We start from the raw sequence: 27,641 nt of genomic DNA, 5'->3' as shown, positions 1-27,641 counted from the left end.
TTTCTCTTCTGTCTTGTCGGTGTACAGGAATGCCGCTGATTTCCGTGCATTGATTTCATATCCTGCCACTTTACTGAAGGGGGGGTATTTGGAGGGGGAGATGAACCATGATGGACTATGGACTCTGAGAAACAAACTGAGGGTCCTAGAGGGGAGGGGGGTGGGGGGATGGGTTGGCCTGGTGATGGGTATTTAAGAGGGCACGTTCTGCATGGAGCACTGGGTGTTATACACAAACAATGAATCATGGAACACTACATCAAAAACTAATGATGTCATGTATGGTGATTCACATAACAATAAAAAATTAAAAAATTAAAGATTTTTATGCAAATAGTAAAAACCATTTTCTTGTTTTTGACCCCTTTTATAATTAAATGTAAACAGAATTGCGTGGTTTTAAAAAAGAGTTGGATCAAACTTTAAAAATGAACTCCCACCACCTGAGGATATATCGGCTCCTCTAAAAGCCGAGATGGCCGGGGACGGTACTGGTGATGCATGTGGCTTTCCCCGCAGGCCTTTCTCCTGTGGCTGCTGAGGGACCTCATTGATAGTCAGACGTGGACAGATGAGGGCTCAGTCTCCCAGCGCATGCTGCGGAGTCAGCTGCTGCTCCTTGCGTGTGTGCGCAAGTATCAGCCCTGCGTGCGGAGGGCAGAAGCCTACTTCAGAGAGTGGAAGGAAGCCGATGGAAATTTGAGGTCTGTGCTTACTGAACAACCGGTTAGTTCATATAAAGGCTCTCTGTTCTGTTTTTCCTCATCAGGGCTAAATGTTGGGAGAAAAAAAAAACAAGTAGAAGCAAACCTCCCCTGGTGTACTTTTTGGGAAAATAAATTGCTTTTTAAGATTTTTCTATGTATCTCAACTTTCTATTTTAAGAACTGCTAGGAGGGAACGTCTCTATATAAAAGTCAAATATCTGGAGAGTTAAAATAGGATTAGAATAATTTCTATCTAATAGAGGTAAGGCTTAGAACTGAAACTGCTGTCCTGGACAGGAACAGAAGCAGTACATGCCATAATAGTTGTCTCTTTGGGCCTCCAAAGTCCCTGATGAGGTGTGTACAGTAGTTGCTGATACTGTCGAAGCTAAGTAGGCTCTTCCTGTATTTGGAATTTATTCTTGGACTTTAATATTTGGGGCTTAAATCTCTCTAGGAAATAGCCAACAATCTATATGGTTCCATTTAAAGAAATGCCTCCAAACAGCGGTCCTGTTGGATTCCTGACTTGTTCATGGACTACATATTGAGTCTAGTTTGAATTTCTTTCTTTTGGCTTAAGAAGTGATCATCTGTCCAGTTACCCAGCATCTACCCAGTTAGATACGTAGGTATTTATCCAAGTGGCTTTTCACATTGTTTTTGAGAAGGGTACTTAAAACCTAATTGTAGATACTTCCTTCTGCCTCTCATAAAATCTAACTGAAGGAAAGAGCAGATTTTTGTTTATATTTCCAGGCATGTTGCTCTGATCACTGGGCCAGTGTATCAGTTTGTCATTGGTCACCACTCTACATCCAAACACGCTTCCTGCATTTCAGACTGTCACCAGCAATGTTCTTTTCCACAGCCTGCCCAGCGACGTGACCTTGGCAGTGTTTGCTGTGGGGGTCCAGAACCCTGAAGGATGGGATTTTCTTTATAGAAAGTATCAGTCATCGTTGTCTACTTCTGAGAAAGAAAAAATTGAATTTGCCCTCTGTATTAGCCAAGATGAGGACAAGCTTCAGTGGTGAGTAATTTGTTCATGTTCATGTGGCCAGGAGGAATTAAATGAACTCAGATCCTTCCAACATCTCTTTTTGTTCTCTCAGCTGGGAATTGCCTTTTCTGCTGGGAATATTTATTCAAGTGGGCATACATCTGATGGGTACAGTAATTAATTAAGGGACAAGCAGGTGTTAGGAAAAATAAAGGGATATATATTTGTGTCTCTTTAAAATAACATGTTTAGAAATACATACGGCATAGGCCTTTCTTACCTATTTTCTCTTATGAACAAACAAGGGAATATATGAGAATGGGTGTTGTAAATACTAAATGTTAGTTTTTATTATGTAGCCATACCAACTTTATTAGTGCTCTGGTCACCTATTTATCTTGTGTTTATTATTGACAGATGGGCTTTTTTCTTTCACACATTATTTTATTGAAGTAATTCATAACTTTTCCAGGGACTCTCTATTGTTAACATTTCTTCTCTTAATCATTCTAGGCTACTAGATGAAGGTTTTAAGGGAGATGTAATAAAAATTCAAGAGTTTCCACATATTCTTGGAGCTGTCGGTAGGAATCCGGTGGGATATCGATTGGCCTGGCAGTTTCTGAGGGAAAATTGGGATAAACTGATACAAAAGTAAGTAGTGCCAAAAATTGTGTTGTGAGTAGAAAAGTCCACGAACCTGCCTGTGTTTTAGCTTTGTTTGTAAAACAACAGTGATTGTCTAGAGGGGGTTTTTTGATTGAAGATAGCAAGTAGAGGTCCTTAAAAAACTATTCTTAGAAAATAGAGAACTTAAATTTAGTGCTAACTCATGAATCTGGATAGTCAGCTGTTCCAGTCTATCTGGAAGAATCCTTTTCCGCACCCACAGACCAGTTTGAAGCCCTCCTGTGCACAGTTCACCCCACATCGTGGGTTAGCACTTCTGCTTGCTTGCACCTGCCCTTGCCTTGCTCTTGTAGCACTTACTAAGCCTCTACTGCTTTCTTTTGGGTACTGAATCATTTATTCAGTGGTTGGTGTTTTTTTTTTTTTACAACTACATCTTAACGCATTGGAGGGTAGGGCTCATGTCATGGATTTTTCATGCCTGAGCAGTTTCTAGTTAAATGCTGTAACATGCACAAGGCACTTACAAACACATGTCGAATGAATAAATATTTTATGATACATCTTGACAATTTCCATTTCCAGGTTTGAACTTGGCTCAGCTTCCCTAACCTATATGGTAATTGGAACAACAAGTCAGTTCTCCACAAGAGCACGGCTTGAAGAGGTAACCAAAAGTTAATTAAATTTAAGTGACAATTAGCTAATAAATATGGGGTAGACAAAAAAATGGTGTGATGAGTTAGGAATGGATTTTGTCACCTAGTAGATGTTCTTTTTGGATGCAAACTATTGAAAATTATGCCTCTTCCTCAACACATCAAGAAGTCTTAGCTCTGTCATTACAAACATTTGGGCTTAAGAAATTAATGGAGACATTTAATCTCTATTTCCTAGGATGTTAAAAGTGATCATTAGAGGTATAAACGACCTACATGATCATCTAGTTATTATGAAAGAGGCAGGTCTGGAATCTTGGTTCTCTGCTATCAAGATTTCTCGTTACTTATTTATGACATTCACTTTGAGAAAGAATTTTAGGCAACTTACAAGGTCGATATGTAAAAGAAATGTTAAATTACAAAAAGCTGCATAATTTACAGAAAGAGGTAACTATATGAGGGATTTATGCTGAGGATAATTTATTGCAATTGTACCCTAAATGTACCACAGGTTCCTAACAGTCAGGAAAAAAATGAGAAAACAGTAGGAGTTATTCTCATTGTCTAGGAGGAGGGAACCATGGAACATACAAGTTTCCCAGAAAAGCAGACTTTTCTTTCAGCCTTAAATTTGATGGAATTTGATGTCAAGGTCATTGTTGTGTGGTGTCCCTTCTATAATAATGTTTTCAAAGGTGTAGAAAATTTTACAAGGCTTTAAAAATAGGTTGCACACAGATAAAAGCTGAGAACCTAATACTGATCTTTTTAGGAACAGTTCCATTGTATAGTCTGGTTATACCATGATAGAGCTTGATACAGTGAGAATGCTTTGAAAATGCAAAAATGTCACATCCCTTCTCTCTAGTTTTCATGCAGGTTTGTAAAATTAACTGGCACATAATTCAAGGTTGAACTCTAGTGAGGTCTACAGCAGAGCTAGTCGGTGTGATGAGGACCAGTCATGAGCTAGGAGCAGCTAGACAGCTGTCCATAAACCAGATCTGTAGCAACAAACCATTTTATTCAGTCACTTGCTCATCCCTTTGTTTCTCAGTAATTCTTTAAAGATATGACATTTTTAACTCAAGATTGACATGGTAGACCAAGCCCTTGCCCTCACAAAGCTTCAATTCTACTGGGGGACTGTGAGACAAAGCGACCGAAGTCAGGCTATATGCTCTGAAGATGAATGAGGCGCGGTAAGGAGACAGTGACTGGGGTAAGGGAGCTTTGTGCTATGGGATGTTGAGGAGACTTGTGAGCAGAGACTGAAGGAAATGCAGGTGTCTGTTGTGTGCAGAGGAAACATCAGGTGCAAAAGGCCTGAGGTAGGGCATGGAAGTGAAAAAGCCTGGATGTCATCAGAAGGGAGAACGTCCTCCTGTGTAGGAGTCAGCCCAGAACCCTTTCTGGCCTTCACATCCAGTTCATCCTGGAGTCTCACTGGCTTTGCTTCCAGCATCTGTACCCTATCTGTGCACTCATCTGCTTTTATCGCATCCCAGGCTTTTCTGAGTTCTTGCCTGGCCTACGGCGAGAGCCTCCTGAATGGCTTCCTGCTTTGCCAATACCAGACCATTTCCCACATTTAAAACTGAAAATCAGCCCATGACTGACCCTTCCTTTGAAACCTGACCTGTTGATCTTAGAATAAATTCCAAACCTGTCCTCCCCTTGTGCACACGACCATGACTGGGCTCCTGCTAGTGCGCGTGTGCCGCCGTGGGTCACCCTCCTGTGACACTTGAGCTGCCTAGCTGCTGCCTGCTCCTGGCCTAGAAGGGGCTGATGCTGTCTCTAAGCCTCTAAATTTCTCTCTGCCTGGCTTGCTCTTTGCCTAACTTGTCAGCCGAAACGCTTGTTGAATCCTTCACAGGTCCCACATCACATGTCACCTCTCCAGGCTGCTCTGTGGAAAGAAGGCCATCCCTGCCCCAGTCACTCCTAGCCTCAGTGTATTTTGTCCACGATAGTAGGTTAATAGTAACCACGTTGACTGCTTGTCTTCCTAGGTAGAGTGTAAGCTCTAGGAGGACAAGGGTTCCTTGCCTGGTCCCTTGCCGCCTCCTCAGTGTATAGCAGTGTAATTAGGCCGGAGGGATGAGTAAGTGCCAGAGGACATGTTCATGAATAAACGGATGAGGCTGAATCCCTGATACATGCTGGGGTTTGGGTTCTGCACTTGACCCACATTATGTAACTACATTCTCCCCAGTGCTCTGCGAGGGAGAGATCAGCCTTACTTCACAAAAGAGGAAATTGAGTCCCAGAGAAGTTAAATTGTTTACAAAGGCTCAAACAAGTTAGTAGGATAAAACCGTTTCTTTTCTATCTCTATATCATGCTGCTTATTGCACGGAAAATACTCTCAAGGACGCAGGTTTGAATCCAACACTCAGTTGGGATGCTGCATTTCCCAAGGTCGATGAGGGTAGGAGAGAGAATTTGGCGTCAGGAAAAGTTTGAGGGCAAGGCTTATCAGCTGGCTTTGTTACAGCTCTTACAGGTCTCTCTCTTTCTCTCTCTCTTTTAGTGGTACCTTCAGGATTATTTGAAAATATTTAAGTAACTTACTATGTTTAATCATTAAATACTTAGGAAAATTTTTGATGTGACTGGACTGCTGAAAAGTGCCTACAGTTGTTCTTTGACCTGAATATTTTATCTGGAGTCAGAGTATGAAACAGTGGGCTGAGCTGCAACCGAAGGCGGACCACGAGGTGCGGTCCGTGTTCTTTAGGTGGCTAGAGCAGGAGGGCAGGCCTGGAGCTCATCAGGAAGTTGTACTGAGATACAATTTTAAAAGAACCCCGAATCATTTAAAATTGGAATTTGACTTTTCAAAAGTCTGTTCTTCCCCTTCTCTTATTCCCAAACTTAAAATAGGATATTATAACATGGATTTTTAAGGAATTAACTGTCTGGAATCCATGCTGAATAAATAATACATCTTGGCCTAGACTTACTTCCTGTCTCCACAGTCAAAAATTTATGGATTAATGCTGTGAAAACTTAAGGGACAAAGTTAAGAACCTTTTAAGGTGAAACAGTACCACAACAGTCCGTGCTGTGGCAGAGCCAGACTATTTCTATTTCTCATGTGAGCTTAAAGGAGTTAAGAAGCCCAGCCATGAAACAAGAGGAGGAGACAGCTGTCTCTTATCTCGTTAAAACATGGGCAACTTTGTGTGGATTTTATCTTAGAGGAACAATACATGAATTGTGGATTAGGATAAAAAAAAATTTGGCAACGTCTGGGGGGATTACCACCATAACTTGCTAAGAACCCTTTTCCTCAGTGTTTCTCTAATGACCTATAAGGCCAGACCCACGGAGAAAGACTGCATTTGTGTGGTTGGAGCTGTTTTATTTGGCCAAGAAGATACTCTGCGCATTCTGCTTTTTAGATACCATGTTTAAAAAAATAAAGTTTGCATCTGCATGTATATAACAACACATAATAAATACACTCAAACCCTAATTATTAAACGGTATACAGTGAAGTCTTTTAGAATCTGGCAACTGTGAATAAAAAAAGCTGCAGAGAAAAATAAAAATTTGACATCATAAGGCATGGGTTCATTTCATATAGCTTAAATTTATGTGTACATAATTGTATGCAGACCCACCTGGCGCTGCCTTCTATGTAGAATTTTGACAAACACTGGAAATTTGGCTTCAGTTTTCTTTTAACTAGACCAAACTTAGATTTGTGTAATATAGTAAATTTTTTAAAAATCTGGTTTTTCCTTACCAGGTAAAAGAATTCTTCGGCTCTTTGAAAGAAAAGGGTTCTCAGCTACGTTGTGTCCAGCAAACAATTGAAACCATTGGGGAAAACATCCGTTGGATGGATAAGAATTTTGAGAAGATCAGAGTGTGGCTACAGAGCGAGAAGCTTGAACTGCTCTAACAGTTTGTTCCTCGCTGGTTCCTGTGATGCATTATCGCTAAAATGTTGTCAAATGTGATTATTTTCAAATTAGAGATGGCTGTTTTGGCTCCACTGAAGATACTTCCTTTTCCTTCTTCCTCACTGGACTATTCCTATGAAAAGACCGGCGATGGGTTACTGCTGCTGTGTCTTTTATTGACAGGTGTTGCCCTGCAATGTTAACCCAAGGGGTGGGTGGGTTCCCTACTGTGGAGGAGTACCTTATTCCTTTTGTTTCCTTATACTTAAGCCTTGTGCTTTCCAAAGCCCTGCTCCCCACGTGTGTGTCATCCATAAGCTATTTAGCCACTGTCCCCTAAAGACTTGTGAATAGTGGGGACTACTGAACAATGAACACTTGGTTCATCTGCTGCAGGCCCAGAGGCTGACCTATAGGCCCATGGCCTCAGACTTGTTGTCTCTCTTTTGGTCAGGCTTCCAGGCAGGCAGCCGGGAGCTGGGGTGGCAGAGAGTAAAAGGGGGTGTTTTATTACCCTGGTTCCCTGGCTGACCGCCACCCAAGCTAGCTCCTGAGAGGCGGCCCTCTTCCCCTCAGTCCTTTCAAAGTCTTCCTTGTAGCAGCTTCCTCCTCTCATCCCTCCAGGCTGAGGGAGGGCTGAAGTGAGCGCCCGGCTTTCACGGGCCCTGGTGGTACCTGTGGGCTCCTTCAGAGAACAATTGCTTATAACGGGGAAAAAAAAAATTTGAGGGAAAAAAAAAATTTTTTTGGAACCCGCCTCAAATAATCCTTATTTGAGTGTGTGGTCTACTTTCTCAGGGACCCTGATAGTGTGTCCCTCTGAAAAAGCAGAGAGCATTCAGGTCTAGAGGAGAAGCTTTCATCTGAAGTTGAACCTGGGAGCTGTTGACCCTTGGGTAGGTGGTGCTTCTCCCTGCTTCGTGTCAGCCTAGCTCACAACTCCCCAATAACTTGTTAGTGGCACTTAGTGCGACTAAGTCGCGGCAGTCTCCCATAAATTATGTACTGTATAACTGAAAATACAATTAGCGTGTGGACAATGTACTGTCTTTGAAGTCTTTTATGAGTTTTAATATACTGTAAAACTTAAACGAATAGGATATGAAAAATGTCAATGTGTTCTAATACACTGTGGAACAGAGTGACTTCTGGACATAAATGTGTTTACAATTCTATTTTTATATGTATTGCATGGTCTGATGGTTTGAGAAATCAAAACCCGAAATTGCTGGTAATTTCCAACCCCGGGTATTAACCTTCTAAAAGACATACAAAGCCAAGATTTAATGTAAAATATTTTTAATTGTGTTCTGTATTTTGATTGAATGAAACATGGAAATAGTGGCCTTCATTTCTGGTCACCTGCAGAACCTATTTTAATTTGCTTTTGTTGGCAAAGTCCCATTTTCTAAATAGATACAATATTGCTATAACAATGTGCAAATACCTTTTTTTGGTACTAAAGATTGTTTTCTTGGCCTCTGAGCAGACATTTGCAATGATTGCCTCCTCATGAGCTAGGTTTCAAAGGACACCAATTCTGTAGCTTGGTCTAATCATCGCCAAGTCTTGAAGACCTTTCTCATGAACAAAAAGGCATATGCAGAGTACCTTTTATGTTTACTATTACAAGCATGCCTTAAATCTTTGGATTTAAAAGTACTTGTATATATGCATGGAAATCACTAATACTGCAGCCGCTTCCCTGCACGCTATCTGTCAATGCCGATGGTTTCACTTAAAAACCAAAAACAAGAAAACCCCAACTTAATACTATATAATTAGAATAGAAATACAGTTAAATCCTAGAGGATGTGTTTATGTTCTCGTTATGTTCAGTCACCCTAACACCGGCTTTTATTTCCCAGATTTAGAATAAAAGAATAATGCCTGCATCTCTCATGGGATAGATACACAGAATTTAAAGTGGGTGAAGTTTGAAATTCTCTAGGTATGTGCATGATTTTTAAAGAGAAGTTTTAAAGAGAATTAATTTTAGGCCCCGTTATGAGCACTTGCTCTTTTTTTTGCCCTCCCCCACCGTTAGACAGTATTGGTGATATTTAGTTCTAGTGAAGTCAGTCCAGTTCTTATAAAAACTTAGAATACCTGCTGGGTATGTACTCTCTGAAACAAACTGCAAATCAGTTTGATGACATGGACCTGATTATCTTTTCGTGCATTCAGTACCAAGAAATAAGGATGAAATTAAGTATTTATCAGACTCCCCTCAAGGATATCAGTGCTATATTCATAAACAATGCATTCCAAAAGATCTGAGAAAGCAGTCAAAGTTGTAGGATCTCAGAATCTAGTTCTTGAATTGCTCTAGGGGGAAAACAGGTTTTTAAATTCCGGATGGCTTTTTATTTTTCTTTCAAGTCGAAGTTTTTGTATTTGGTAAACCCAACTTCCCTGAAGCCAGATGGGATACAGTGCACGGACTAACAGGGCAATGGCTCTAAGCGAACCGACTGGCTGTTCTGGTTACATGTATCAGAAATGGAAAGCATAGCTTAACACAGTAACCCAAGTGAGTTCAAGGCCTATGCATATTCTAAGGATTAGATTTTACTATTCTTGGAACTTGTTATGTGGTGACACAGAGAATGCATTTTGCTCTTCTGACTTGATTCAAGTTTCAATATCTTTTGTGCTGGCTCTAAGGTGCGGAAGTCCTAACTACTGGCAAAAAACAGTACTGGGTGCAGCGCATCCTGGTCTGTCCAGGTTATCAATTTATTAGCAGCCCAAGAGGAGATAATGTGCCCAATGTACAATATTTTAGGTTGGGGGACTTATAAACATTAACCCAAAGAAATCTCAAGTACAGTTCCAAAGCCCAAGAGGAAATGGATCATGAGAAATCAGGACATTCAACATGTTCAAAGCATTGTTTTCCAAATGCTAACCACAACAAAAGAATTAAGTGCTAACTGAAAATATGAATGAGATTTACAGGCACTGTGTGTAGAATGTGCAAAAGTTTGCAAAGGTTTTTCCTTTTTTTGTGTGTTGCTTTAAGAAACTATCAAATATATCTCGTAGAAATATAAAGTTCCCATCTCTCCCAACTGAAGGCATTTTTTAAAAATTCAAAGTTTATCAACACTCAGTACAATAACACAGATGAACCACACAAATTCATTTTCTTTCTGGGAAAAGAATAACCAATGTTTAGGATGTCAAGATTCGACAAGTAACACTGTCTAGAAGCCACCCAGAAAAATTTGCTGTTGTTCAAAACCTTTTGTCCTTCAAAAGTCACCATCCACCTGAAGATTTTATAGGCAGATACCTTGAAAAATTCAAAGGAAAAAAAAATCCAGTAAACCGTTTGATAATTTTCTTGATACAGGCATAGTAAATTTAACATTTAGTAAAAGCACTAACAGCAACAAGGAATTTCCTATAAGTAAACATGAGCATGTTCTTTGAAAATTCTAGAATTTAGAAAATAGAAAACTTGTAACTTGGGTGAAAATCTTTGGAATAGTTCTAATAAGGATACCTCCCCCTTGTTAAAGGAAATAAAAGACCATGGTGACAAAGACTAACCCAATCTAACCTACATTTTTATTTTCTTTAGGCTTTGGTCAGCCAGTGGTCATAAGGTTCGATGGCTTAGAATAAGACCTGTTCTTCAATAAGAGGAATTACATAGTAAGAATTATAAGGGCCCTCAACATGTATCTCAGAGATTCCCTCATCCAAATGAGTTCTTTAGTCACCATCAAGTAGAATTAAACAAAGCACTTGACTTTGACCACTTTTGTTGATCTTAGTTTTGCAATCTTTTCTTTTGCCTCTGTTCCAAAAAACCCTGTAATTTCCACTAGACCATAGGGGTACTTCTGTCCAGCCCACCATGTTGGTCTTTTGGTAACATCAGCATCATAAGGACATTTCTCTGTAAGATGTCACAGGCTAACTGGGCTTTGTCACAGTAACCTGCAGTCACAGGCATTTGGGTGTCAAAGACTCGGCTAGACTTAGGTGGTCATTTTCTTTAGTAGGAGTCTGGCCTGATACTTTTTTTTTTTAATTTTTATTGTTATGTTAATCACCATACATTACATCATTAGTTCTTGATGTAGTGTTCCATGATTCATTGTTTGTGCATAACACCCAGTGCTCCATGCAGAATGTGTCCTCTTTAATACCCATCACCAGGCTAACCCATCCCCCCCCCCTCCTCCCCTGGCCTGATATTTTAAAGAGCTATTATAAGATTACTATTTTTAAACATTCCAGTAGCAGATGATTCCATTTATTGCTTTTCAGCAAATTAACCTGGACAGTGCAATGTACATTTCATGTCAATAGTGTAAAGAGAGCATAGGTCAGAATTGGACTCAGTTTCCCTTGCCTATAACAGGTCTGTGGAAGGTACAGTAGTCTTCACTCACAACAAACACGTAACTTACCAAATAGTGTGAACTTTAACTTGTATTTTTTCCATCAGCTTTTAGCTTGGAAGTTTCCTCTTTTGCCTAAAAGGGAAAGCAGAACCATCACTGAACTCCTTCTTTCCTGGATTAAGTATCAAAGAGCAGATCTATCAGAAGATGCTTAAGAGGAGATGGGCTTTTCAGAATTAAAGGGTCAAAAGATGACAGGTCAGTGGAGGAAAATAAGATGGGCCTAAGGATTTCATTTAGTCCAAACTGAATTGTTCTCCAAGTTTGTAAACTAAAAATAACCTTAAGTGATTTAAAGTATTTTACTCTAATTTTCTTTTTCTTTCTTTCTTTTTTTTTTTTTTTTTTTTGAAGGCTAGGGTAATTGAAGAAAAAACACAGGTGTTCTTGGATGCTATTCATTCATTCTATAGTGATGAATTCACTCTTAGGGGCATTGCTGGGCACTAATCGGCTGAGAATATAATCTATTAGAGATAAATCCATGAGCAACTAATTATCAAATCTGGTTTCCTATATCCTTTATGGGTTTCACTCCTTTTTTGAGGTATAAAATTGACATAACATTAGTTTCAAGTGCACAACGATTCGGTATGCGGTATATATTGCAAAGTGATGAATACAGTAAGTAAAATTTTTCCCCTTGTGATGAGAACATTTAAGATCTCTGTTAGCAACTTTCAAATATGCAAATATAACATTATGAACTGTAGTCACTAGGTTGTACTATATAGTCCCATGACTTTTTTTTTTTTTTTTTTTATAACTGGAAGTTTGTATCTTTTGACCTTCACCCTTCTCACCCACCCCACATCCCTCTCCCCTCTGGCAACCACCAGCTGATGAGCTTACTTTTGTTTTTAGATTCCCCATGTAAGTGAGATCGTGTGGTATTTATCTTTCTCTGAATGACTTACTTCACTTACCATGATGCTCTCAAGGTCCATTCATGTTACCACAAGTGGCAAGATTTTTAGGGCTGAAGAGTACCCTATTGTATATATACACATCGGCTTGATCCATACAGCCACTGATGGACACTTCGATTGTATCCATTTCTAGGCTATTGTAATTAAGGCTGCCATGAATAGAGGGGTGCATGTATTTTCCTAAGTTTGCCTTTTCTTAGGGATAAATACCCAAAGGAAGAACTGCTGGATCATAGGCTATTTCTATTTGTAATTTTTTGAAAAACCTCCGTCCTGCTTTCCTTAGTGGCTGCACCAATTTACATTCCCACCAAGAGTGTATGAGGTTCCCTTTTCTCCTTGTTTTCTCTTCGTTTTTTCATTTTGTTGGTGGTTTTCTTTGCTGTGTAGAATCTTTTTAGTTGATCTAGTCCCTTTTGTTAATTTTTGCTTTTGTTGACTTTGCTTTTGGTATCAAATCCATGAAATCCCTCCTAAGACTAATGTTAAGGAGCTTACCACCTATGTTTTCTTCTAGAAGTATTCTGGTTTCAGGTCTTGAATTCAAGTCTTTAATAACATTTTATTTTTACGTATGGTTTAAGATGGGGGTCCAGCTTTCCCAATACTACTGAAAAGACTTTCCCTTTCCCCATTGTAAATTCTCGACTCTTTTGTTGTAAAATGACCATATATGTGTGGCCTTATTTCTGGGCTCTCTACTCTGTTCAGTTGATCTATGTGTGTGTTTTCATGCCAATACCATTACTGTTTTGGTTAACTACAGTTTTGTAAGATAGTTTAAAATTGGGAGTGTGATGCCTCTGGCTTAGTTATTCTCAAGACTGTTTTGGCTATTCAGGGTCTTCTGTAGTTTTATACAAATTTTAGGATTTTTAAAAGATTTGTGAAAAAAAATGCCATTGCAGTATTGATGAGGAATGAACTGAATCTGTACATTGTCTTGGGTAGTATGGACATTTTAACGATATTAAATCTTCCAATCCCGTAAGTACAGAATCTTTACATTTAGTTGTGCCTTCAATTTCTTTCATCAATGTCTTCTAGTTCTCAGTGGGTAGTTCTTTGAGCTCCCTGGTTAAATTTATTTCTAGGTATTTTATTTTTTGATATAACTGTAAATGGGAGTTTCCTTAATTTTATTGTTATTAACATATAGAATTGCAACAGATTATTGTATATCGATTTTCGTATGCTGCAGCCTTACTAAATTCAACAGTCTTTGATGGAATTCTTTGGTATCTTTTATATATAATATTCTATCATCTGAAAATAGTGACAGTTTTACTTCTTGCTTTCCAATTTGGATACCTTTTCTTTTTCTTGCCTAAGTGCTTTGAACAGGACTTTTAATAGAATGTTGAATAAAAGTGATGAGTGGGCATTTTTGTCTTCCTCATTTTAAAAGAAAGTTTTCAGCTTTTCACCATTAAGTATGATGCTAGCTTTGGGTCTGTCATATATGGCTTTTGTTATGTTGGGGTATGTCTCTATATATACCAACTTTGTTGAGTTATCATAAGTGAAAGTTGAAATTTATCCAATGCTTTTTCTGCTTCTGTTGAAATGAGAGGATTTTTATCCTTCATTTTATTAATGTGGTATAGATCACATTGAATGATTCAGGGGTGTTGAACCAGCCTTGCATCCCTGGAATAAATCCCACTTGATAATGTTATATGATCCATTTGATAATATTTTGAGGATATTTTTAAAATCTATGTTCATCAGGAATATTGGCTTGTGATTTTATGTCCTGCTGTGCTTTGGTTATCAGAGTAATGCTTGTCCTATAACATCACTTTGGAAGTGTTCTTTCCTTCTCTATTTTTTGGAAGAGTTTGAGAAGGATTGGTGTTAATTATTCTTTGAATATTTGGTAGAATTCTCTAGTGAAGCTGTCTTGTCCTGAATGTTTGGGAGGCTTCTGATTACTGCTTTAATCTCCTTAGTCTGAACTGGTCAGGAATTATTTCATCCTGATTTCAGTCTCGGTAGGATATAGGTTTCTCTCTTCAGTTCATTATGTTGGCATGTAACTGGTCATTATGCACTCATTGCCATTTTAATTGTTTTTTGGCTGTTTTGTAGATCCTCTTTTCCTTTTTTCTCTATTCCTTTGTGATTTGATGACTTTCTGTATTAGTAAGCTTATATTCCTATTTTTTTGCGCATTTACTATTGATTTTTGCTTTGCAGTTACTATGAAGTTTATGTATGACAACGTAAAAGTCTATTTACAGTCGATAACAAGTTTGCACTCTAAAGCTGTATATTTTTACTCCTCCCATCCTTTGTTTTTTGACATGCATTTTACATATTTTTATCGTGTATCCCTTAGTGGATTATTATAGTCAGTTTTTACTACTTTTGTCTTTTAAGCTTCCTGCTGGCTTTGTACATGATTGATTTACACCTTCACATTATTCTATTTTTTTTTAAAGATTTTATTTATTTATTTGAGAGAGAGAGAATGAGAGATAGAGAGCACAAGAAGGAAGAGGCTCAGAGGGAGGAGCAGACTCCCTGCTGAGCAGGGAGCCTGATGCGGGACTCGATCCCGGGACTCCAGGATCATGACCTGAGCCGAAGGCAGTCGCTTAACCAACTGAGCCACCCAGGCACCCAACCTTCACATTATTCTAAATCTTACTGTATATTTACCTTTGCAGTGAGATTTGTTCTTCCATAAGTTTTCCTGATACTAATGAGCACCCTTTATTTTCAGCTCCAAGAAGTTCCTTCAACATGGCTTATAAGGCTAGCTTAGTGCTGATGAACTCTTTTGGCTTTTCCTTGTCTGGAAAACTTTTGCTCTCTTTCTATTCTGAATGACAACTTTGCTAGGTAGAAGATTCTTAGTTGAAAGTTCGTTTTTTTGTGTGTTTTTTTAAATTTCAGCACTGTGAATAGCTGCCACTAGCTCTGGCCTGCAAAGATTCTGCCAACAGTCTGCTGATAGACACAGTTGATTTTCTTTTGCTGTGTTGAAGATTCTCTCCTTGACTTTAACTTGTGATTTTTCAGTTATAATGTTACTTGGTGTGGGTGTCTTTAAATTCATCTTCTTGGGGGATCCTATGGTCATCCTGGATGTGGATGTCTGTTTCCTGTCTGTTTCCTGCAGGTTAGGGAAGGGCTCGGCCATTATCTCTTCTCCTTCTGGGACCTCGATAATGTTAAGGTTCATCTACTTGATGTTGTCCTGTAAGTCCCTTAACCTATCTTTACTTTTTTTCTCCCCATTCTTTTTTCTTTTTATTGCTCTGATTGGGTGGGTTCTGCTATGTCTTTATGTTCACTAATCCTTTCTTATGCTTCACAGACTGTTCGATTTTTCAGTTCAGTTACTGTATTTTTCAGCACTGTGACTTCTGTTTGGTACTTTGTCATTATTCCCATCTCTTGTTGAAGTTCTCACTGTGTTCATTTATTCCTCTCCCAAACTGGGTGAGCAGCTTTTTTTTTTTTTTAATATTTGTTTATTTGAGAGTGTGTGTGTGTGTGTGTGTGTGTGTGTGTGTGTGTGTGTGTGGCAGGGAGGAGGCAGAGGGAGAATCCCAAGCAGACTCCCTACTGAGCACGGAGCCCAATGTGGAGCTTGATCTTATGACCTGAGCTGAAATCAAGAATTGGACGCTTAACTGACTGAGCTACCCAGGTGCCCCTGGTGAGCATCTTTTTAACTATCATGTTGACCTCTTCATCAGGTAAATAGCTTAGGTCCATTCTATTTTGTTTTTTGTTTGAGTTCCCCCTGAGATTTGATCTTGTTCTTTGATTTGGAGGCTATTCATCCACTGCTTCATGTTCCTTGACTCTGTGTTGGTTTCTATACTTTAAATCAAACAGACACTCTGGTAGTCCTGAAGGAGTGTCCTGATGCAGGAGATGGAACCTTATTGTTTAACCCTGCCCGAGCTCTTGGTTATCCCCCAAACCTTTGTGATAGGCTGCTTAGACAATTTTATTTTTAGTGGGTCCTAGTGTTTGAGAGGGTGCCATGTTCTGTCAGGGTCCCAAAGGGGAGGATCTCTTGTCAGCTTCCAGATTGAAGCTGATTGGAAGCCAATGCCTTACATAGCATCAGTTAAAGAATGCACATATATACAGTCCAGTGAGACCACAATCTAAGTCCGGCTGGCTTGCCAGAGCCCAGTGATCTGGGGGGTCCCTTAAGTGGCAGTCACTAAAAACTAGATTTCCAGATGAGTATGTTAACTGCTTTCCAGCAGATACTGATGACTGAAGTGAGGCAGAGGGAGATAGAGGCTGGTGGACACTGTCTTTCTGTCTTGCAAAGTATTTAAACAGGCCCCTAAACAAGTGTTACATAAGATGCCTGACACTCAGGTCAATGCATAAGATGAGCCATTACACTTTCACAGAAACTCTGGGTGCTTTTCAATTGGCTGCCTCCATGCTGGACTCTGGAGCAGGTGAGTCTGTGCTCTCAAGCCTTTTAAGAAAATTTCTCAGATCACTAAAGCCTTGTGGGGCTTGTGGATACAAGCCCCATTGGATTTCAGAGCTATATATTTGTGGGCTTCTCTCTCAAATGCAGGTCTTAAAAGGTGCAGTGCCTAATGAGGGGTTCAAATCCTTTGCTCCTCAGGAAGAAGCTGTGTGTTTTGACTTCCCTTTTGATTATGGGTCATGGTGACTGGGGTTGTTTCTGGTGAGATTGTGTTCCTGTCTACCACCTGCTTCCATTTGGGCTGCTCGCATTTGCTAGGTAAGTAGGAGTCACTCAGCTAGTTTTGGGCTTTTTTTCACAGGACATTGTTAGATATGCACCTGTAGGTTCAGTGTGTCCATGGGAGAAGGTAGGTCACCATTTTGCTTCCTAGAGTTCCTTGATCTTATGACCTGAGCTGGCCTATATTGATGCAGCTGGCATATAGTTTTTAAAGCTATACCTTCAGTTTCTCATTGGATCATAGAAATAACCCTTTAAATTCTATGTTCTTAGAATAGGAAAGGATCTAGAAATTGTCTCGTCTAATTTACATTCCTGCCCTGAGCACACTTGGAGTAATTTTAATAGGCATCTCCCAACAGTTTCACTCCATTAACGCCCAGCTCTAAGAAATCAGACCCTGTAATTTTTTTTTTTTTTTAAATAATCTCTACACCCAGCATGGGGCTTGAGCTCACAACCCAGAGATCAAGAGTTATAGCTCTACTGACTGAGGCAGCCAGGTACCCTTGGACCCTGTAACTTCTTCTCATTGATCTTAGTACATCATTTTTCACGGTGCTCTAGAAAGTAGAACTAATACTCTTCCCTTCCAGGTAGCATCTAATGAATATTCTGGATCATAGAAACCCTCAGATCTTAATTCTGTATACTACTTCCATGTCCTAAAATTTATACCAACCCCATTTCTTGGCATTATCTCCCCTACTGCTGCCACCACCATTTAAATGTCTGAATTTGCTACGGTTTTTACAGTGCATAACATCTCATAATCAAATTGCTGATTTTCCTTAATGGTATATAATTTTTTTTATAACTAGCGGTTTACATTTAATGAAACAGATTATGAATCTGATCTGTCAATGTGTTATACAGAAATGGGAATGTGCAATAGGCAATTTCAAGTAGTGCTATGGTTCTCTGGAGGCGGGGAGGGATAAAAAAAATTCGCCCTTCCAAGTATTTGCCAAAGTCTCAATCTACCACATTATCAACTCTTAATGCCCCAAAGCCTACTACTGAGAGATCAAGTAAACGGATAAGGACCAATGAACTAGCAACCAGTAAGTCATCACTGGTTGTAGGTAGGGCTCAAGCAGAGGAAGCAGGAGTCCTAGATGTCTGAGGGAGGTCAAAGTACTGAAGGAATTGGGCTGTAGGCTTATAACTGGAGAACTGCTTTTACAGTGGTGAAAGAACTGGAATTGTTTATAATACAAGGACAAAGAATCAAGATGAACAGACTGGAGAGAGTGGATTATTGACCCCTCAGAGAGAAGGGCCACATTGGGGCAAGCAGGAGAGAAGGTTGTCAGTAGGGAGGTGGGTAGGCGACCTTCGGGATTTTGTGCAGGGTGGCCTCCACTTTCTCTTTGAAGTTGAAGGCAAAGGTAGCTGCACACAAGGGGGTGTAGCTGGAGGAGAGTCCGAAGAAAGTGGGATTGAGGGGGGGCTACATTGATTGTGGGCTAGCACAGACAGCTCGGTGGGCACTGTGGACCGTAAAATTAGAGTGGGCTCATCCAGAGTCTGTGAGACAGAGGGGGGAAATGCAAGAAATTTGAATTGCGTTAAGAATGATCATTTAGATTTCTAAAGTCCCACATGCTTTTCTAAGTCTCTAAAACTTCAATTTCTTAAGCAAGATATGCTCTGGGATATTCTGACTAGATTCCAGTTAGAAACCAAATGGTTAAAAGCATAAATGCTACACCATGTAATTGCTACTTTGTAGTAATATTTAGGGCTGTTTACCTTGGCGGACTCCTTTGCTTTACCTCCATTCTTGGCTGCTTTGGTGCTGGGAGCAGTTCTCTTGACTTTGTCCTAAAGCAAAGGAAACGTAATGAGGCTACTGTTATCATCAGCCCATCGAGTGTAATCAAATAATGGAAAACTTTGAATATACACAGAAGTGGTTAAGGTAGAATGTAAAAAGGATTAAAAATACAGAGGAAAGTGTGGGTCACACTGATGTTCTGCCAATTTTCATGAGGAATTCTCATCAAAACAGTGTTTGTTTCTATCGGTACCAGTTTTTATGTGCCAACAAAGCAAGAATGGGATACTCATTTTCAGTGTTATGGACAACAAATTTAACGATAGAAACTCATCACAGAGAGCTGCAGGCAAGTCTCACACAAAGTCCCGTTCACCAAAAAGGCATTATTTATCCAGGAGCAAGAAAAAGGATGCTGAAGTAGTCTAGAAATTAAATCACCCAACAAGGAGAGGACTGACAATTCAGTGATTGGGGGAGGTGTTTAATAAGAGCAAAACAACAGCAAACAGATCTGCAGTATTGTTCTGAAAATGACTTTCAAGGGCACTCAATTCACTTTTCTACATGATCTGCATTAAGGGCATGGCTATAGCTTCAAGGCCGCATACCTGTTGTACCCCTAGTTTTCCATTCACCTTTAATCATATGTTCTGAGCACCTGCTACCGCTGAGCACAGCTGCACAGCGCACTGGTATAACACAGGCCAAGTGGGGCCCAGAGGCCAGGGGGCGCCCTTGACCTGGGGTGCGGGGCGGGGGGGGGGGGGTGGAATCAGCCAGCTGGGCACTGGCAGAAAGGAGAGGAAACCCCAGGGGGCAACAGCCAGGAGAAGGCGCCATGTGGGTGGGGCCTGCTCTCATTTTAAATGAGCAGAGACAAACCATTAGGGTCCAATGCCAAGAGAGTGGCCATCAAACATGATGGCTTTGGGAGGTTATACAGCGACATGAAAAACACTTATGAAATAAGTATTGTATTAGATATGAACTTAAACTTACACATGCATATTACCTGAAATAATGGACCATATATATGTATCCTATATATATATTTAATGTTTAAGTATATATAATTATATATGTTATGTAATATATAAATTATATTACATATAAAGTATTGAATATACATACACACACACAACTATGTAAAACATATGGAAAAAGCTAAATATGCCCAATAATGTTGGGTAGTATAATTATGGATTTTTTCAAGTTCTTTATGGCATCACTGAATTCGTTCTGCAGCCTACAGCTCTATGCAGACACACAAAGTCCATATTAAGAAGTATAGCACCTCTGCTGTGTTCTCTGAGGCTCCTGTGGGTGCAGGACAGCTGTCAAAATCGCCTGACAGGGCATCAATGGGGTCTTTGTCATCTTCAGGTTTCTGAGATATTAAGAGAAATAACCATCAGTGAAGGAGCATGAGGCAAAAATACTGTAAGGGACATTTTTCCACATCACTGAAAATAAGGTATTAATGAGGAAACCTTGCTGACATTCTTTTCCTAAATTAAAACACGAAAATCCTTACAGCTTTACTTTCTTCCCTTTTACACAAGTTTGCTTAGTATTCTAAGCCTCAGTTATTCAATCTGAAAAACGAGTCTAAATGTGCTCTTGTGAGGGCTAACAGAGAAATCACACACAGCCACTCATCTTCACATTGTACCAAGCACAGGGCAGCCATTCGATAAATTTCAGATTTCTAAAAAGCAAAATAAAGTTCAGCTAGAACGAAAAAAACCTTTGTTTATGGGAACATGCTGCTATGGTATTTACCTTTGAGTCCTTGGGTTTCTTTGCAGGTGGCTTTGCTGGTTTGCCCTTAAAAACAAGGTAGGTTATTAGTTAAACATAGATCTTTGTAAAGGTTTCCCTCGGTGTAGTCAGTAATTGTACAATTGTCTATGGTTTAATGCCTTGCCTGAGAATCAATGGAGCAGAGATGTGCAGGAAGTGATAAACCTCAAGAGTCTGGTCATGAAAGTGAAGGAAACAATTATTTAGGAACTTCCTGCCATCATGTGTTAAAATTTGAGTTAGAATATTACAAAAAGTAACTTGTGTTTTTCTGTCTTATTTATAAGAGCTTATATGTTGGAAGGCTTTGAGGGGTTGGAATGGCACATGTTTTTCTTTTTTTCAGGATTACAAGTATAACTCAGCAGGGACTTTACCCATCTACACAGGCAAGGACATTAAATAATACCTTTCCCATGGAATACAAGCAGGGTCAGACAGCACTATCAAGGCAGGGAGGCTTCTAGCAGGATGCAGAAATGGTATCTTCAGGAATAGAGAATGCAAGCAAGGAGAATTGATTTCTCTAAGAGACACTGAAGAAAACACTTCCAATCAGAGTCCTCAACCCCACCCAATGAATCAGTACAGAATGGGAAGGATCTAATTTAGGCTTCCTTGTTTCTCACTCAACAGGCCCAGAAAGGGTTATTTCTCAGCTCACTGACTTGCAACGAGGAGCCGAAAGGGAAGGGTACAGGCCCAGCTGACCTAAGGAAAACTGGTTTCATTTAGAGACAAACAGCCGAAGACCTGACAGTATATTTAGATCTAGCAAGAGGACTTGGGACGGGGAATATGGTTTTGCCTGTCTTTACTCGGAATAGTGCTGCCGGTGGTACAGAGGAATAAAGGAAGAGCCCAAGTTGCAAAGGGGCCTTATTTATTTATTTATGAATTAGTCCAGTACAAGCTCCTTTGTCTGCTTTAGGCAGGAGTACAACTACCATTTTTTATAGCCTTTTCTTGCAAAGAGAATGCATCTGTGCACATGCCCTGGAATCTTAAGCACCAGTGACTGACTGAACACTATTCAATTCAGTGTACACCACAGCGCCCAGGGTAGGAACATCAAACGATACTGGCTCGAATAAATATTCAGCAGAATCCTAGACAAGCTGCTCAGGAGAGACATTAAAAGCACTCCTTTATGTGACATTTTTATGCTGTGAAAAGTGCACCTCCTGTTCCTTGCAAGGGAGATTCGAATGTAAACAGCTTTGTGCTATATATCCAACCTACATCTGCCTTCACTTACCTCCCCATTATCCAAGAGGTGTCTGTATTCAGGGGGGATGGTATCATCTCTTTCTCCCAGCTTGTCTCTGTGTTTGGCTTTAGCTCTTTCCTGTAAACATGGGACAGAATATTTGCTCCTTCACTTAGTACTTTCTAAAACGCAGCAGTCAACATTTATTCTACTTCCCCAAGATAAACAGTCTCTTTATTTTCTAAGTAACAACAAAACAAAACATTGTCAACAGACAATGACTTGATGAAAAAAAGTGAATCTAGGTGCTTCTATACGTCAATCCACACGTGTGGATTTCTACCTGTATTTTAAGATAAATGATGAAATATTTATCCTTAGAAACCACGGAGAGAAAAACCAAGTGTATAAACTATCTTTTGTCTTTATGTCAGTTTCACTTTTTAAATAAGGTAAGTCACTGTACTTTGATTTTGAGAGAGGAACTATTTACAACCTTGATGTTTCAGAGCAACGCTGAAGGACCAGCCCACACAGCCAACCCGAATGAGTGTGCTGACTGCTTGAGTTGTGGGGGAGGAAGCATTTGCTGCTGGGGAAGCGGCAGCTTCACCCCTGCATCCTCACCTCATGGGGGCACGTCTGTCACAGATTCGGTGACATTCACTCCCCACCCTCCCCCTGGGGGGGCAGGGGGGAAAAGGCTTCATTTTTCTGCATCATTATTTCATTTTTCAAATACAGGTCAAGTTCACATCAATGGTCCTATAACAGTGGGAGAATGAAGACCTAAGGATCCTTTGAAATGCCCTGGGACATGGATCTGGCTGGTCACTTCCAAGCTAAACGGATCATGTAGTACACTTACTGGATACTGTTAGCATGAATAAGCACTTACTGATGTTCTAGAAGGTGTGTAGAGCTAACAGTGTTTGCCTTGCAGACACGCTTCTGCTCAGTGCTGACTCCTGGCCCAATGCTTCATTTAGGGGTTTGCACGCAGAGTTATGACGGCTCAGGAGTCTCCTAGGGAAATCTGACAAATAGGGGACCTCTGCCCCTACATGCACAGAATATGTCACCCTAAAAAATGCACGTATCTGTGGGTCATATATATGATAGATGCTTACTGCCAGATAAAACCAAGAAAAGTTAATGTGGGAAACGAATGAAAGTAAAGCAGAGCTGTACTTTTCCATCATAACTAAGTCTGGTCTCACAAATAGGACATCCGCCTGAGCGTGTGACCCAGCATAGTCCTCACTGAGGCAAAAAATTCAACAGACTACAGAGAAGGAAAAAAATGAGACTTAAGTTACCCAACTGTTCACTAAAACTCCAAAGTCAGAAGTGGATTTTTTTTCCTTTTATGTGCACAGTAGGATACTCTACGCTATGAAAACCTTAGATTTAACTTATATACTTTTTTTACCTTGACCTTATCCTCTATTGGTTTGTTGTCATCTGGATCAGGCTGCCTTTGTCCTAGACTGTCAGAAAGTTGATCCAACGCATCGTCTAGTTCTTTGTTGTCACTCTGCTAAAAAGTCAATCTGAATTAGTCACTGGTTAGCCAAATCAGGTCCTCTTAGAATGTGGCCCTGACACGGCCACTAAGACTTCCATAAACTCATGAGATTTTCACCTGGGAGGTGGGCAGGCCCTTGGGTGGCGCTCCTTCCCCTAATCTTTCCCTATCCACACTGCCATGGGCCTGTCTACCCCACCCTACCCCCTGATGCCTCTCTCTCCTAAAAAAAACAAGAGGCTCCAAAAATTAGGGAGTTCCTGGCCTGCTTTGTTGGAAAATGCATCTTCCTAGGCATTCAGCGTGTGCAACACTCCTGGTGACAGTCTGAGGGCTCAGGAAAGAAAACACATGAATTATGGTAGCTTATTTTCTGATTCCCACATTTACTCATTTAAGTAAAGATTTACAAAGAGTCTGAGTGATGGCTTCACACAAAATATTAACTGAAACTAGACTTTATGATGGGAAACGAGATGGGAAAGGTGTCATCCTAAAACACACCTGTGAAAGGCATACAGGCTTTGGATTGCACATGTTCACCACGCCCCTCAGCCAGGGCAGAGCCCTCACGTGAGTTGTAAGGACTAAAGGGTAAACAGCAGCCCGGCTCATTAATGATTCTTCCTGTGCACAGGCACTTTCGTCATTGTGGGGGGATGGACACACACACACGCGCGCGCGCGGCATTTTACTGGTTTTAAGAGCTTCGTTGGAGCCCAGGATTAGAGCTGTTAATGGTGGAGCTAACCATGGCTGAGCCATTTGGGCCTCTGGATATTTTCAGATGATCCTGAGGCTGACCCAACAGGATGCAAATTCGTTCAGAATCTCAGACTACAGCACTAAGCAGCAAGCTTTGATGCTACATCAAAAGGAAAGGAAGCATAGCTGACTTCACTAAAGCTACTTCATCTCCATCTAGCAAATGAGGTACTTGTTCTCATCCAAAGGAGATGGGGATCTGGTTTAGGGCAATCTCTTTGATGTGGTGTGGTCTCCTCGCCTCAATAATGTATAATTTGGTACTGCACAGAAAATTAATCAAGGAAGTCTGGAAAAGCTTTGGTCCCACAGAACTGCCTCAGAACATGTAAATAATTAAAACAGTATTGATGCTGAGGTTTTTGTATTGCTACCATGAAAATGACAAAGTTTTCCTGGTATGAATGGGAGGAAAACTGCTCTAACATGACATATTTGAATTTCTGGGAGAAGGAGCTCAAACACTGAGCAATTCCATAAAATAAACTTGAGGTTCAATAATGCAGAGTATTTATAGCATGTGTCAGGAAAAACATAGAGGAGGAGAAAATAATCAGGAAAGCTAAAGAATTCATCAAATCTAATAATTCAAATATATACACAATGCATACTCCTGCTCTTTCAATTCTAATAAAGCAACAGTAATATTAAGCTCCTGGACTATGTGTAAAATACTTCATAAACATTGTTTCATTTAATTACTTCAGATACTCTGCCATCTCCCAAAATCGCCAGTCTTCTCTCTTCTAAAACAGAAGGGGCTTTATCTTCCTAACGATTTTATGTATTTTCATTTACTGTTAAGGCAAGGGCCCTACTTTCTTTCTTCTTGTTGTTACTGTAAAAACCTATTTCTAAGATGCTGCTTACCACAGTGTCAGGTGGTGGGCCGGCAGAGTGCGTGGTGGGAGCTGGGGTTTGGGAGACCACTTCAGAGATGACAGCAGGAAGGTTAGCGTCTTCAAATTTCTTTTGTAAAAAAAAAAAAAAAGAAAAAAAAAGAAAAAAATTATATATATATACACACACACACAAATATATACACAATATATTACACTTCATATATACATGTCAGTGATATATACAGAACTATGCCTGCAATGCCATCACATAAATACATTTTTTTAAAGATTTTATTTATCAGAGGAGAGAGACAGAGCGCACAAGCAGGGGGAGTGGGAGAGGGAGAAGCAGGCTTCCGGCTAGCAGGGAGCCTGATGCGGGGCTCGATCCCAGGACCCCGGGATCATGACCTGAGCCAAAGGCAGATGCTTAACTGACTGAGCCACCCAGGTATCCCTAAATACATTGCATTTTTTTTAAGACTTTAAGGAATCTTAAAAAAAAAAAAAAAAAGATTTTAAGGAATCTTTACACCCAACATGGGGCCTGAACTCACAAACCAAGATCAAGAGTCACAGGCTCCACCGACTGAGCCAGCCCGGAGCCCCTTAAATAAAATTTTTAATACAGCTTTATTACTATTTATTCTCTTCATCCAAATGGATGCAAAGTAACACAAATCTTAAAGGCAATTTTGATTCTACTTCCTCCTCCATAGTTGCAGGTTACACCATCTCTTAATTCCTATTGATATTTATTATTCCAAATGTTCAGAAATCTAATGAGAGTTGCATGGTCTGTTTACACATTTTTTGGTGTACATTTAGGTTGTTCGCAGTTTTCAGCTTTCTTCTTTATAATTAGTTGCTCTGTGTAAGTTCTAACAGTGGTTCTTTTTATTGAGCTGGCTCTATCCTGACAAATTGCCCTGCCTCTCCAGAGTTGATAGAAATTCATACTGTGGAAAGCAATGAACGAGCATGCTTGCTTTCTGTGGCCTCCCTTGCCTCAATTAGAAATTTGTTACATATTTTTAATTCTGATACAAGGTGTATAATGATGTCCCAGTGTTGCTTTATACCTGGTATATGTTGTGTGATTTCAGTGTTATTTTTTCTTAATGTTAAATAGTATATTATTCCAGAATCTTTCTGAAATAATGATTTATTTTCCTTTAAAAAATATACTAAATCTTTTATGTTCATTTCTCAATTTTTTCCCATTGATCTATAGCTTTGCATTCTGAATCAGAATTGAATTTATCATTATCATATAAATCAATCCCTATATTTGAGGTCATCTTTCCTAAAAATACTGAAAAATGCTTTTGAAAAATGCTTTTCAGTTTTTCATGTTTTTATACATTTGCTTTAGCTTTTCAAACATATTTTAGAATAATTTTATTGAGTTATATGAAGTGCTATTTTAAGTTAAAAAACTGACTTATAAAACGACTGTAGAGATTTGTCGTGATTCTTTTAAGACACAGAGTCAAACTATCTTAGATGTTTTAATTTCTTCACGTTCTCATTTTTCTGTTCATCTGCTGCTCTTTTCTTTAATGTCTGACGTCTCATACTATTTTCCAATCTGTTACTGATGTACACAGCATGCACAATGGTATCTACAAATGTTGTATCTACAACTAGGGATATCTACAAATGCACAAATGTTCCTTTTTCATACTTGTCATTTCTTTTTCATGTGTTGTTATTGATTTTTCATACACCACTAAACAGAAATGACAATAAAATCAACTTCTTATACTTTTTTTCTAAAGGAAATGCCTCTAGCTTAATTCTGAATATTTGATTCTTGAAGTTAAATATACTCTTTAATACATTAAGGGATTATCTACTTTTTAGAGGTTTTTATTTAAAATATAAAGGCATGTGAAATTTGAAATACATCTTTTATATCGACATAACTGATTGTTCTTCTCTGATACACTACTATGCTATATGGATTTCCCTGATATTAAATAAATCTTGAATTTCTGACAGTGGTAAATAATTACTTTAATAATTCTATATTCTGTTTGTTAAAAATTATACATCTACAGATTTGAGTGACTTTAGTTAATAATGCTATATTAATTGAGTTTTAAGATTAAGACCATCATTACTTGTAGAAGCAACTATGTAGGCCATGTTTTTGAGAACATATTTATGTCACACAGGACTATCTGATGTTCAACATTTAAGAGTCAATTTTAAACTTCTCTTGGAAGCAAAGTTTGAAAACAGTTCTAATCTCTTGTTTTTCTTTTGCTTAGGTGTTATGAATTGTGTGTTTTATATTTTCTTTAAAAAAATACTGCACATAGTTGTTTGTAAAATTTAGTTGCTATCTTGTACTTCTTAGATCTCATTTTAAAAAATTAAGTTTTGGGGACACCTGGGTGGCTCAATCTGTTAAGCATCTGCCTTCCACTCAGATCATGATCCCAGGGTCCTGGAATTGAGTGCCCTATCAGGCTCCTTGCTGGGCAGGGAGCCTATTTCCCCCTCTGCCAGCCACCGCCGCCCCCCAGAAAATAAATAAAACCTTTTAAAAAATTACTAAAATTAAGTTTTATTGGTAAGATTGCTATTATTTCTGCCAATGTTTTATAAAATGTTAATAACTGTTGATTCTTTCATTTATGTTCTCATTTAAAAATCTAATCAAATTTTATTTGTAAGACTTTTTCTCTTTTACAGTTGTTGGTATCTTATCAAATTTTAGTTATTTCAAATCAA

The 27,641-nt window shown here is 39.3% G+C and overlaps 2 protein-coding genes across 23 annotated transcripts in view; one reads left to right on the top strand and one right to left on the bottom strand.

The window, feature by feature from the left end:
* Positions 1–9,481, top strand: part of ERAP1 (endoplasmic reticulum aminopeptidase 1) — a 40,174-nt gene extending 30,693 nt beyond the window's left edge. For 3 of the 4 annotated variants that reach the window (XM_027605320.2, XM_027605319.2, XM_027605321.1), the window contains exons 15-19: positions 520–704; positions 1,579–1,740; positions 2,224–2,364; positions 2,926–3,007; positions 6,763–6,918. In XM_027605320.2, coding sequence (XP_027461121.1) covers positions 520–704; positions 1,579–1,740; positions 2,224–2,364; positions 2,926–3,007; positions 6,763–6,918 — 726 coding nt within the window. Of the gene's footprint in view, positions 1–519; positions 705–1,578; positions 1,741–2,223; positions 2,365–2,925; positions 3,008–6,762 lie in introns of all 4 variants that reach the window. The other variant, XM_027605318.2, reaches the window with a different exon arrangement.
* Positions 9,482–9,625: 144 nt separating this feature from the next.
* CAST (calpastatin) overlaps positions 9,626–27,641 on the bottom strand; it is a 109,210-nt gene continuing 91,194 nt past the window's right edge. For 16 of the 19 annotated variants that reach the window (XM_027605322.2, XM_027605323.2, XM_027605327.2 and 13 more), the window contains 8 exons: positions 24,928–25,026; positions 23,197–23,304; positions 21,813–21,902; positions 20,534–20,578; positions 20,046–20,138; positions 18,724–18,795; positions 11,347–11,412; positions 9,626–10,217 (listed from right to left, as the gene is read on the bottom strand). In XM_027605322.2, the coding sequence (XP_027461123.1) occupies positions 11,362–11,412; positions 18,724–18,795; positions 20,046–20,138; positions 20,534–20,578; positions 21,813–21,902; positions 23,197–23,304; positions 24,928–25,026 (558 nt within the window). In that variant the 3' untranslated portion in view covers positions 9,626–10,217; positions 11,347–11,361. The remainder of the gene's footprint in view (positions 10,218–11,346; positions 11,413–18,723; positions 18,796–20,045; positions 20,139–20,533; positions 20,579–21,812; positions 21,903–23,196; positions 23,305–24,927; positions 25,027–27,641) is intronic. The other 3 variants (XM_027605324.2, XM_027605326.2, XM_027605332.2) reach the window with 1 other exon arrangement.

This window comes from Zalophus californianus, chromosome 5 (genome assembly GCF_009762305.2).
Source record: "Zalophus californianus isolate mZalCal1 chromosome 5, mZalCal1.pri.v2, whole genome shotgun sequence".
NCBI lineage: Eukaryota > Metazoa > Chordata > Mammalia > Carnivora > Otariidae > Zalophus > Zalophus californianus.
The sequence above is the reverse complement of the archived record's forward strand: the minus strand, read 5'-3'. Positions and strand labels throughout refer to the sequence as shown.